Source organism: Echinops telfairi, unplaced genomic scaffold (assembly GCF_000313985.2).
Source record: "Echinops telfairi isolate 266 unplaced genomic scaffold, ASM31398v2 ScPeMD7_5868;HRSCAF=6743_0, whole genome shotgun sequence".
Lineage (NCBI taxonomy): Eukaryota > Metazoa > Chordata > Mammalia > Afrosoricida > Tenrecidae > Echinops > Echinops telfairi.
In genome coordinates, this window is record NW_022109767.1 from 18,891,473 (window position 1) to 18,905,081 (window position 13,609).

Genomic DNA, 13,609 nt, shown 5'->3' on the forward strand with positions numbered 1-13,609 from the left:
ATTTTATATTTTTAGACATTCAATATATTTTTCATGTTAAATTTTATAATTAGGTTCATAAGTATTATCCAGCAATAGAAATGTGTTTTACTTCATTCGTATGATGATTTATGTAAGTACTAATAAAGTACCTGAAATATACTGAATGCCCAATAAATATTATTTTGTTATTTACTGTAGCTAAGGAGTTATAAATGCTCTTTGGGAAACTTAAAAAATGCCACTCAATAAAAACAAAAAAAATTACATATAACAACTCTTGAGTAAACATTCAAGTACATTCTTGTACAACATTCCATCTTATTTCTTTATTAGACCTAAAATGACTTATATGTGCTTCATATGTTTACTAATAAGCTAGAGTACAGCTTTGTAAAGTGTAGTGACCTTTCAGTCCTTGCTGAATTCCCAGATAGAGATTTTTAAAACATAGACTTGAAAGTACAACAACAGAGGACAAAACTTTCTAGACTTTCAGTGCTTCGTAATTTCATGCCATGACATGAAAATAGATAGAAAAAGATATCTCTAGAAGACAAAGTAAAATATTATAACGACATGTGCAAAGACCTAGAGTAAGAAAATCCAAATATGCAGAGTATATTTTTACTGAAAGAACGAAGGAAAAAAATCAAGCTTCAAATTACAATTTTGAGAGATTTCAATGGGCCAAATATTGCGCAATACAGGAAGCATCAATAGGAGATGGAAAGACAACATAATCATTATGCCACAATTAACTGGCTGACATTCAGCCATTACAAGAGGTAGCATATAACCAAGTATTAATGGCATTGAAAGGAAAACTCTAAGCTGCACTGAAGGCATTAGCAAAAGACAAGGTCCAATTGTAATACCAACTGGACTGTTTCAGCAAGCTGATGAAACCCTAGAAGGACTCACTGGTCTATGCCAGGAGATTTGGAAGATAGCTACTTGCCAAATGAATGGAAGAGATTTCTATTTATACCCTCTCCAAAGGAAGATTACCCAACAAACTGCTAAAATTACAGTATCGTTAATATTATATGCAGGTAACATTTTGCTAGGATTACCCAACAATGGTTTAGTAGTACATTGAGAGGGAGCTGCCTGAAATTCAGGCTGACTTCTTCATAAAACAAAGGCTATCATTGCTGCTGTCAGATGGATCTTTGTTGAAAGCAGAGGAGACCAGAAAGAAGTTTACTTGTGTTTTATTGACTATCCAAAGACATTTTACTGCATGTGTGGTAATAAACTATGGATGGCCTTGAGAAAAATGGGAATTCCAGAACACTACATTGTGCTCATTCAGAACCTGCACATAAATCAAGAGGGAGCTGTGTGAACAGATCCAGGGGATACTGCATGGTGAAAAGGAGGAAGGGGGTGTGCCAGGGCTGTGTACTCACATGATAATCATTCAATCTGTAGGTTGAGAAAATAATTGGAGAAGCTGGACTACATGAAGAAGAATGGTGTATTACGATTGGAGGAAGGCTTTCTAACAACATGGGATATGCAGATGACACCACTGCCTGCTGAAGGTGAGGAGCGCTTCAGGCACTTGCCGACAAAGGTCAAGGACCGCAGCCTTCAGTATGGATTGCAGCTCAATGGGCAGACTATCATGTTGCACAGAGAAAAGGTTAAAGTTATTAAAGATTTCATCTTCCTTGGGTCTACCAGCGCTGCTCATGGAAACAGCAGGCAAGAAATCTAATGACACCTTCCATGGGGCCAAGCAGCAGAAGGCTATTCTAAAGGATGTTACTTTGAGAATTATGGTGTGCTTGGCTCAAGTCTTGGTATTTTCAGTCACCTCGTATGACCATGAAAGTTGGACATTGACTAAAAAGACCAAAGGGGAATAAATGTCTTTGAATTATGGTACTGGCAAAGAATATTGAAAGTACCGTGGGTGGCCAAAAAGACAAACACATTCTTACAGACAAAGATGGTGAGACTTCCTCTCAGGTACTTTAGAAATGCTATCAGGAGAGACAAGTCCCTGTAAAAGGATGTGGTAAAATAAAACTCTCACTCATTACCAGCAAGTCAGTTCTGACTCACGGTGAGCCTATAGGACAGGATAAATCACTCCTATGGGTTTACAAGACCATAGTAGAAAGCCTCGTCTCCTTCCCTCAGAGCAGCTGGTTCTTCCGAATTGCCAACTTTGCAGTTAGCGGTCCAACAAGTCACTGCTATGCCCCAAGTAGCCATCTAAGTTAGGTGTCAACTAAGTCCACATGGAAGAAGTACACCAGCCTATGCGTTCCAAGGATTGTAAATAATGAAGTCCAAATCAGAAAGAAGGAATGGCATACGACCTTAAATGGCGAAGTTTGCAGAAGGCTATGGATGGCAATGGAAGCCCCAAATCCATTTGCAGGGTGGACACATGAATTAAGCCTCCAGTGAATCCCCTCTGACCATCGTTGAGAGATATGGATGGCCTTGTGGCTGGACAGAGAACACTGTGGGGTTGATTGAGGGTGATGGAGTTAAGGTTAAAATGCAAAGTCTTATCATTTTATCTCCCTTTTGACCCATTTTAAACTTGTTTCAGTTTTAAAAAGAAAAGTGAAGGAAAATACACATGGATTGAGCCTCGTGTGAATTCCCTTAAGGAGAAATCAGGGCTGTGAATACCCTTGCTGTCATACAGCATGTATTAGAAAGTGGATTACTGCAGATGCAGTTAGGTTAAAATCTAGCATATTATTTGGACTTCCTTTCGACTAATTTTAAATTTGTTTTGGTTTTTAATATTTTCTGGTGCCTTCTTTTGAAGTTTTTCTCAGGTTTACTTTGATATTGCTATGGTTAGTTACTTTGCTCTGTGTGTTTTCCCATATATGAAATCCAGGATCGGTAAATCTATAGAGAAAGTAACTCAATTAATGGTTTCTTTGGGGTATGACAGGGTAGGTTGGGGGGAAATGGGAAGCTAATAAAGATAAGCACAGGATGAAAACAATTCTAAAATTGATTATAGTGATGATTGTGGAACTCTTAATATGAATGAAGTATGGAATTGTATTATCTGTGAAACTTTTTAAAAAATTGAACCAGAGGTAGGAATACTGTGGGGGAAGGGAGAGGTAGGGGTCTTGGGAAACCAATTAAAGAGATAACAACTGAGCTATTTTTTCAGTTTACTGACATATAATTCACATGTAAAACTGACCCATTTAAAAAGTAAGTAGAATCTTACCACACAGATAAGGCAGGCCGAGATTTCAATATAGGGCATCGTATGAATTTTACAGAAAACAAGGGGCTTCAAAGAGCTCGTGGTGGTGTAGAGTACAAAAGGAGACACCAAATATTAAATATAATTTACGGATAACATTTATTGTCTTAAACTGGAAGAGACAAAACAAAGACATCATCTGGATGAGAGAGACTATCAGCACGAGATCATAATGGTGTCCAAGCGTTCTCAGAAACTCAGAGATTCAGGGGGTTCCTAAGGGGTATGGTGGGTGACGGAGGGGACAAAGGGGCGGGGGCTGATATCAAGGAGTTCACGAAAAATTAAAATGCCTTGAGACTGATTGTAATAGCAATTATACAGTACTGCTTGATGTGATTGACCTATGGAATGATATCTGTTAGAGCTCCCAGTAAAATGATTAAATTATAAAAGAAAAGGACGGGGGAGAACAATGTGAAGGGTCACAGAAGCATGATTCGTGGCAGATCAATATATCATATTTACAGGTGTAATACAAAAATGCGAAGAGGACCGTCATTAGGACCAGTGCATTATATTAAACAGATGAGCTTACAAGGTTGATCCAGGGCCTTCCGACAAAGGCAATCAGGGCATGATGCATGATGATAGGAATCCAATATGCCAGTGTCCACTGCATCAAAGGATATACCCAGGCAAGCCCTGAAAAGAGATTGCCCCTCCCTGGGCTGGTGAGGGCGGTAGAGATAATGCACTTAATAAAGTACTCTGCCAAAGGGTAACACTGTTCACATTCTCGGTTTATGGGCATAAGGAATTCAATAAACACTTCCACATAGGCACTCTACAAATGCATTTAGGCCTTTCACTATTATCCATAGTCTTATCCTCAGAACCTATGGTTTAATAAGTGGGCACATTTGCATTATCTTTTAATTCCATTTTTCCAAGAGCTTTTTGAAGTTCTTTTGCGTGAGTAATGTTTTCCAGCTAAAACATAGAGTATCAATAGGGAAAGACACAGAAGATGAGCATAACTGGTGATGGGTCCAGAATGTGAAAAGACCTTAAATGCCAAACTATGGAATTTAAATATTATTTTTGAAGACAAATGTGGCCAAGTAGGTTAAGCATGTACTGTTAACTGCAAGGTCAGTGGTTCAAACTCACCAACTGCTCATGGGATAACAATGAATCTATTTGCTCCCCAAAAGGTTTAGTCCTGGCAACCCAAAGGTGCGGTTCGATTCTGCCCCATAAGGTAGGCTGGGAGTTTGAGTCAGCTGGATGAGAGGAGTTGGAATCAGCTCCTAAAGTAGAAGGGCCGTGAAAAAGAGGAACCCCTTAACAAGATGAACTGACAAAGTGGCTACACCAATGGGTCCAAGCATAGGAACAATTGTGAGCATGGCACTGGATTAGACAATATTTCATTCTGTTGAGCATAGGGTTACTTTGAGTAAGAACCAATTCTAAGGCATCTCACAGCAATAACTTGCCAAATAAGTTTGGGAACCTCTGCTCTAGAAGAAAAGGAAATATAAACATGCTTTTAGGAGAGTCTGGGAAAACTGGTTTCCAGCATAATGGACAAAATTTTAAATGCACTGCTTCTCCTCACCCTGCCCTCCACGTGTTTCTGAAGTCAAATGTATTGCGACAAACTTACAGAAACAGACATAGCAAAATACGCAGCTGTCCCTTGTTGATATCACCTAAATCCAGGTCTATTCCCTCTTGAAGGTGTTTTGTCCTTAACACGTCACCAAAAATATCCGCACTCTTCGATTTATTCCACACCGAAACATCATTTTTTGCGTCTTTGAGGGTTTCAAATTGCATTGCTTTCAATATTATTTTAATTTGAGGAACAAATGGAAGGTTGAAGGGGAAATAACTGGGCTGCATGATGGATGGGGTCAAGTGTCCCGTGAAAATTGCCAGAGGCAGTCTGACTACCCGCGAGAGCGAACAGGTGCCTTGTTGTTGGTAGGTATCAGTGAGTCTCCTATGACGCATGGTGACACCTTGTATAACAGAACTGAATACTCCCTGGTCTTGCTCCAGCCTCACAATTGCACCCTTGTTCCCACCCCTGAGCTCATTGTTGCCATCACAACGTCTGTCCATCTTGTCAGGGCCTTCCTCTCTATCGCTGCCTCGACTTTGCCAAGCGCGATGTCCTTCTCCAGGGACTGGTCTTCTGACCACACGTCCAAAGTCTGTCAGATGATTGCCATCCTTGCATTTAAGGAGCGCTCTGTACTTACTTCTTCCGAGATAGATCAGGTTGTCCTTTTAGGAGTCCGTAGTACTTTCAGTATTCTTCTCCAGCACAATTTAAATACAGCGATTCTTTTTCAGTCTGACTTATTCTGTGTCCACATTTCACATGCATACGAAGCAATTAAATATATCATGGCTTGGATCAGGCACACCTTAGTCCTCAAGGAAACATCCTTGCTTCTAAACACTTAAAGAGATCTCATGCAGTAGATGACCTAACGCAGCACATTTATTGATACCTTGACTGCTGCTTCCATGAGCACTGATGGTGGGGATCCAAGCAAGATAAAATCTTTGATAATTTCAACCTTTTCTCCATTTAGCACGATGTTACCTATTGGTCCAGTTGTGAGGATTTGGGTCTTCTTCATATTGAGTTGTCTCCATAGTTAAAGCTGCACCACTTGATCTTCAACAGCAAGTGCTTCCTGTCCTCCTTACCAGCCAGGGGGTGTCACTGCATGCCCCAGGTGGTTCATAAGCCTCCCTTCAGTCCTGCTGCCACATTCTTCTTCATACAATTCAGCCTCTCTGAAGAGTTTTAAATATCTTCATAATAAGTTCCCATGGTCATCCTCTGACTTTTCAAACACGTATCAGGATTATCCCCGTGGAGGCTCAAGAGAGAGTCTCTAGAACCTTCTGAGCTGCCCTCTCTGCCTTGAAGTTAACCGGCCCTGCTGATTCTCTCAGAAGCCAGGGCTTTGATTGGACCTTGTTCTCTAGCTAGCAGCATTGATAGTACAGGACTTTTCCTTGGTTACAATTCATTCCACAGAATTGCCTTCATTAGCTTTGATTTGCTTTAAAATACAGATGGAACGAACAGGTTTTTTCCTCCAAAGCTTTGGACCTCCTCTAGCTGAAAGTTTTCTGAAGCCAGGACTTGCCCTTCAAATTTAAAATCGCAAATCTTGTAAGATCTCAACTTCAGTAGCTATGACATACATGGTGTTTTTTATGGTCTCCTTGCATCACTTATTAGACTTGACTCATACTTTATTCTTTGAGGTTAACATTTTTATGTCTTCTAGACATTAAAAGGTGTAACCCATCTAAAAACTGTTGGATTTTGTAAGCCAGAATTCCTATAAACTTTCTGTAAAATTTAAAGGATCTGTCCTTCACCTCAACTAGCCCCACCCCCATCCTCCATGGAGCAAAAAAGAGTATCATTTTTGGGTTGTTCTTTAGACCCTAATTAGATTAAGACAACTGTATTAACTGAGAGAACTTGTCTGTAACTATCGACTGAGGGCAGCGAACAGTTGGAACACGTTTTGTTTGGAATACATCTGTGTACATATGAACAAAGAAGCCCTGATGCTGTAGTGGGTTATGCATCGGGCTGCTAACTGAAAGATCAGCAGTTTGAAACTATCGGTATTCTATGGAAGGAAGACGAGGTTTTCTACTCCCATAAAGATTTATAATCCATAAGGACAGTTCTATAGGTCATGATGAATCGGTATTGACTTACTGACAATGAGTTGAGCTGATGCTGCGTTGATATATGAACAGGAATCCTAGTTTTAATAATTTTTTTCTGACCTTCGTGTACATATATGTGTGTGTATTCATGCATCACAATTTTCTGTAAAGTATGATGTTATTTGGACCTTGCGCATAGACCATATTATATTCTGAGAAAACCCAAACAAGCCTGCTAGTGTTGAGTCAATTGCAAACATATATCAGACTACAATTGCCCCATGGGGTTTCAGAGATAGCAATCTTTATGAGAAAAGACTTTCACATATTTCTCTCACAGATCTCCTGCTGGGTTTGAACCATCAGCCTTCTTGTTGCTTAACCACTGATACATTAGGCTTTCTATTTAGAAAGCAAACAAAAAATGAACTTACTGTCCTCAAATTAATTTTGATTCACAAGTCTCCCAAGGCTTTGTAAATTGTTAAGGAACAGATAGCTTCATCTTTTTCCAGCGGAGCTGCTGGTAGGTTTGAACCTCTGAACTTGAGATTAACAATCCAATGCTTACTCGGCATCTCCACCAGAGTGCCACTGATTTAGCAAACAGATATGCCTCAAGAGTGAGCACTAGCTTCCATGTTCTGTCTTTTTGTTTAGTGATCTTTCCTTTCACTTCCACATGAATAGTGCTTTGTTTCCCATTGCTGCCATCGGTAGCACTAGTGGTGCTGTGTGTGGAAGCCATAATGCACTTTACTGTAATATGTTCACCAAAAAAATTCAGTAGACAGATTATATGACAACATTCTAACCATGCACAGGTGCATGGCGTACTAAACCGGGCACTGCTTTCTATCAGTTGAAGTGTACACTTTACACAGTAAAGTTTTTATTCAGATGACAGGTCCTTATGAAAATGGTAATGGAAAGTACAGTATGGTGTGTACACAAGACAGCAACATGTTGTTAGGTGTTGCGTGCCACAGAGTCCATCCGGGCTCTCAGTGACCCTGCGCACAGCAGAACGAAGCACTGCCCAGCGCTGTGCCATGCTGACAAGCGCTGCCTGTGAGCCCTGCATTGGAGCCGCTGTGTCACCATCTTGCAGAGAATCTTCTGCTTTCCCACTGCCCCTCTACTTTACCCAGCACGGTGTCCTTGTTCAAGGACTCGCCTCTCCTGATGAAGTCCGCTAGCCAAGTCTCACCCTTCTTGCTTCTAAGCAAGAGTCTGGCTGTATTTCTTCCAAGACAGATTGGTTAGTTCGCTTGGAAGTCCAGGGTCTGCTTTATCAGGACCACCATTCAAATGCATCATTTCTTTCTCATTCTTTCTCATTCACCGTCCCGCTTTCACGTGCTTCTGAGGCGACTGACAAGACCACTCCTCGGGTCAGGCATACCTTAGTCCTCAAAGCAGTATTCTTGCTTTTCAATACTTTGAATATATCTTATGCAGTAGACTTACCTAATGCAAAGGTAACATAGGTATCTATTATGACAAATAAGACATAAGTATTGTGGGATATGCATATACTGCATTATGAAACATTTATAAGACTATCTTTATTATCCAATTACAATTACACTTGTAATCTTGCACACACTACAGTCAGAATTGTTATCAATGTTGCTGGTGTTTTATAATCGCAGATGTCCTTATTCATAGTCCAAGAATTATTAAATTTAAGCATTTTACAACTACATTTACCATATATTATTCTATGGTTGAATTTGACAATAAACATTACTAAGGATTCTCTGTGGACTGGTACAGGAAGAGATCTCAGGAGGGGCAGTATGACCACAAATTAACTGCAAGGTTGATACCACCCCTAGTCGATTGAGTCACAACCATCTACAATCTGACCCAAAGGCTCTTGATAAATATTTATGAATTGCATAGTTCATCTCTATAGTGTTTGTTCCCAAATTGAATCCTGCAAAGGTAACATTTAAGAAAGACGGGAAGATTCTTCTGAAAGTCACATTATGAAAATAAACAATCTGAAGTCTCTTGCTACAAGGACATAGAAAAACATAACTATCTAGTGACCAAATGTTCATAGAATGTTAGTTAATGATAACGCTATAAAACATGTAGCTATATGAGCATAAATATCAACTACTTAGAAATACGGAACTTAATTTAATGAGCTTTTTACTCTGTTCCCAGTATATATCAACATTAACAATGAATCTTTAAAATAGAATTTAGTTTTATTTAATTTGAATGTTACTTACCAGTACCTTTATAATATTTTGTACAGTTGCCATATTCAATATCCTCCTTTTTAATATCAAATTGAGGCAAGGCAATTTTTTCTAACTGAACAGGATCTCCCGACTGCCAGATAAACCGTAAATCATCAGTTGTATAGCCAACTATAAATAAAAAATATATATAAGTAAAACCATTAGTTTGAAATATGGGATGTTATGTTCTTAGCATTGTAATAACACAAATATTAAACATAGTAAAAATGATCAAATAGGGCCTCTTTTATAAGATATTTGCTAAGATAATATAAAGAGGTAAAATTCCATGGCTACTAATGAAAATATAGCACCCCAAGAATTATAAATCGGTGTCTCAAAAAAGATCAGTTAAAGTTAAAATAATTAGCTTATTGCAAATAGGTAAATTCCAATGGTGTCACATGCAGTAGTCCATTGATCAATATCAAAATGCTCTATGGTCATCAATAAAAAAGTAGTAAACAAGTCATCTATTTCTAAACATCCATTTGCATAAACAAGTGCAGTATGCTATCAAATTTTGTAAAATTTAGATTATACTGAAGAAATAACTGCAAAGTGCTCTCCAGGAATTGCATGACCACAGAGGAGCAACAAGGGAATTACTCAAGTACATGTTGCTACAATGTCATTTCCTCATCACGAGCACACATGCAGCTACAACTCTGCAATCTGATGTGGTTCTGAAATATGTAGTAATGCACAACTCAAGTCTAAGATACATGTTCAAAGTGAAACTTTAGTGCATCTGGTAATAGAATAACATGCAATATTACAGACAAACATACAAACTCACTGCACTGAGTCGATTCTGATTCTTAGACACCTATAGGGCGGAGTAGAACTGCCCCCGTAGGTTTCCAAAACTGTACATTTTTACAGGAGTAAAAGTCTCATCTTTCTTTGGAGGAGCAGCTGGTGGTTTTCAACTACTGACCTTGCAGTTAGCAGCCTGTGGCAGTAATATAATCTCATGTCAGCTTGGGAAGGGGTGGAGTCTAGCCTGTCAATAAGGTCACCTATAGCCCATGAGGCCTCTGTTGGGTCATGGCCTTCTCCTGAGGATTCTGGGAACTCCTGTTTTCCTCCCTGAAGACAGGACAAACTCTCTGCTTCGCTTTCCTGTTTACAAGACCCATGGATCTATGCTAGAGCCCTGAGCTGGAGGAGCCACGTGGAGACCCCTGCCAGCACTGAGATGCTTCCACCGCCACTTGATCCACAAGACTTTCCACCCACTGGCCTGTGATCTTCCTGCATTCAGTGTCATTGCATGTTTTGCATGAGTCTGAAGGGGAATTTATAGATCGGTATTAGACATATGGGCTAATATCAGACTTATGATCTTGATCTGGACCGGGCTGGGATGTTTTCTTAATATACAATTACTCTTCAATATAATGTTCTCTCTTACACATATATGAGTGTCAATAAATTTGTTTCTTTAGTCAACCAAGACTAACACACAGACCAATGGGTAATCCATTATACCTGCAGGGTTCATATACACATATATTCATGTACACACACATATACATATAATACATGCACACATATACTTTATAGACTCATTTTACAGTTAGGAAATAATTAGCATTGTTATAATTTAAAATGCATAACAGTAAATTTCAGAAAAAGGACAAGAAATGACTATAACAAGCATGTAGAAAACATTTTATAAAAAATTACTTTTTAGTCTTTGAAGACTTAGGTAATGGTATATAGATAACCAGGCTAATAATTTCTTGTAAAACTAGTATTAATTTTCAAGGTTTATTTCCTACTTTTGAAGGGTAAGCATTAGATAAAATTATGTATGGATTGTGATGAGTTTTATGAACCCCCAATAAAATGATTTTAAAAAAAAGAAAGAAAATTAACTAATATGTTTGTTTCTTAGAATACATTTAAATTTAATATATCAAGTATACCTTTTATAAACTAATAAGGAAATAAATAATCTTTAAACATTACTTTAAAATTCTGTACCTAAAAAATGACTTATTAGTAGGATACACAGCTTATTTTTTCAAATCTTGTATGATTAAAAATTATTTTTAGCATCATAAAAATTGCTTAAGTTAGGCCATTTCTCCTTTACCTTGCCTATATAACGAATCCAAATGTGTATGGCAGTTATAAATAAGTTAGAAAAGTACACCTCTATCAACTGAACTGAAATCAAGTAACTGCAAAAGGACTTGTCTACCATAATACAAAGTAAAACAGGAAAAGAATACTTATGATTTTCCTTAAGTGTATTTTAATGACTGTCTGTACTCAAGTGGGTTAGTTTAACTATTGTTATCTGAGATACTGGACATGTAGACTGTATCGCCTAAAAATTGAAGCATTTGTGTTTCTATAATCACTCCTTACATACAGCTCTCAAGTTGCATCTTGCAACGTTGTGTATCCATAGGAAACAAAGTCAAGTCCAAAGGGCAGGAAAGAGTAATCGATAACCTGAAAGTAGAAATGAAGGTGTTAGAAACCATTAAAATACCTCTCTGTAATCTGCTTACTTTAAAAGGAAAACAGAAATGTGAAAAAATTAAATATCAAAGAGTACCTCATGCTGACAAGGACATCGCCATCTCGGAAAATAAACAGGAGGATATTTTCCTGGGTTACGTCATGGAAATTGGCACTTTTTTCATTGGCAAAAAACAAATCAGGCTTCCACAGACACTTGAACATTGTGGGATCCACTGTCAGTGCATCAGAACCCCTAAAATCACTAGGGAGCTTCAGCCTGGGGTCGTTCCATTTTTGTCTCAGAAATATGTTAACTCTATAGTCCTGGGGAGGAAATGTGTGTTTATTGTTATTTTTCAGTAAGTGTTGAGCATCAAAATTTAAAGAGTTTCAAAGATTAGTAGCACACATAGTTTTATTTTTCTAATATGAATCAGGATCGTAATAGATCAATCACTAAGAGCTCCACCAGTAACATTTTAAAGTTGTTTATATATACCATCTAGAAATTTCCATAACACTTACTAGCTAAAATGCCAGGATATAACTTTGCCAACAATGGCATTACCTTTATAGGAACACTAATTAGTCCACCTGATTAGATGGTGGTATTGGTATTTTAAAAGCTTGAGAATTTATAATCGCACCATTATTCTACTCAAACAGGTATCATAACATTTTGTTTAAAATAGATTTCAAAACCTAAAAGAAGAAATCAATGGTAGGAAAAACAGGCAAAGACATTAAATACATGGAAATGAAATAACACATCGCTTGAAAGTTATTGGGTCATAAATGAAATCATGGATAGAGTAAAGTTTGGGGCCATTCATTTACTGATTGGATTGCACTCAAAATGAGAGACACATTCATTAAAATGTAGAGCATGGTAATTACAAAGCATGACAAATTCAAAATAAATTGACTTCACATTTCAGAACATACATTTGAAGGGAAAATAGTTCTATGTAACTTTTACAACTCAGCAGACAAACTATAAAAATAAGATATTTAAGTAGATTCTTGACAAGGAAAAAGAAAAATTGTTCTTGACTACTCATACATGTAAATGAATACAGAGTTTGAGATTATCAAATAGATTTTTGATTATTCAAACTGTTTCAAAGTCCATGAAAAATATGAAATGTTATCATTGTTCAAGTATAGAATATATTTTAAAATCCATTAAATGACTGGTCATTTTACCTAATTTATTTGCCTATCTCCAATAACATTAATGTTCTAAAAGTTTGATTTTTTTAATTGGAAAAATAGAATTGCTTCAAATATACACTTTCTAAGAATTTATATAGGGAGTGATAACATTAAAAATTGGCACATTTTCCACCTGCAACAAATAAATTAGGCTTCTACAGACACTGTCAATGTATCAGAACTCCTAAAATCATTAGAGAGATTCTCAATTAAAGTATTCATTATACATTTGTCAGGAAAAAAATATGGTTCTGGTATAAATTGAATCGTCAATTATAGAGTAAAACCTACCCTTGAAGCATCATACTCAGGCATTTTGATTTAAGGTTTTTCAACTGAACTCAAACTATGCATGAAAGTATTCAATGGTTTAAAAATTACAAGCCCATCTGTAGGCAATTGGACACCCCCTTACAGAAGGGTCATGGGGAAGAGATGAGCCAGTCAGGGTGCAGGCAATCCACAATGAAACATACAATTTTGCTCTATTACTTAAATACTTCCTCCCCCCACTAGCATGGTCCCAATTCTACCTTACAAATCTGGCTAGACCAGAGGATGTACATTGGTACAGATAGGAACTGGAAACACAGTGAATCCAGGACAGATGAACCCCTCAGGACCAGTGGTGAGAGTGGCAATACCGGGAGGGTGGAGGGAAGGTGAGGGACAAAGGGGGAACAGATTACAAGGACCTACATATAGCCTCCTCCTTGGGGGACAGACAGTGGCGAAGTGGGTGAAGGGAGATGTT

General features: G+C 37.9%; 1 protein-coding gene across 1 annotated transcript in view; it reads right to left on the bottom strand.

The window, feature by feature from the left end:
* Positions 1 to 13,609, bottom strand: part of GLRB (glycine receptor beta) — a 91,839-nt gene that overhangs the window by 31,364 nt on the left and 46,866 nt on the right. The window contains exons 4-6 of the mRNA XM_004708729.2: positions 11,735 to 11,964; positions 11,546 to 11,628; positions 9,148 to 9,288 (exon numbers count right to left, since the gene is read on the bottom strand). Of these exons, the coding sequence (XP_004708786.1) occupies positions 9,148 to 9,288; positions 11,546 to 11,628; positions 11,735 to 11,964 (454 nt within the window). The remainder of the gene's footprint in view (positions 1 to 9,147; positions 9,289 to 11,545; positions 11,629 to 11,734; positions 11,965 to 13,609) is intronic.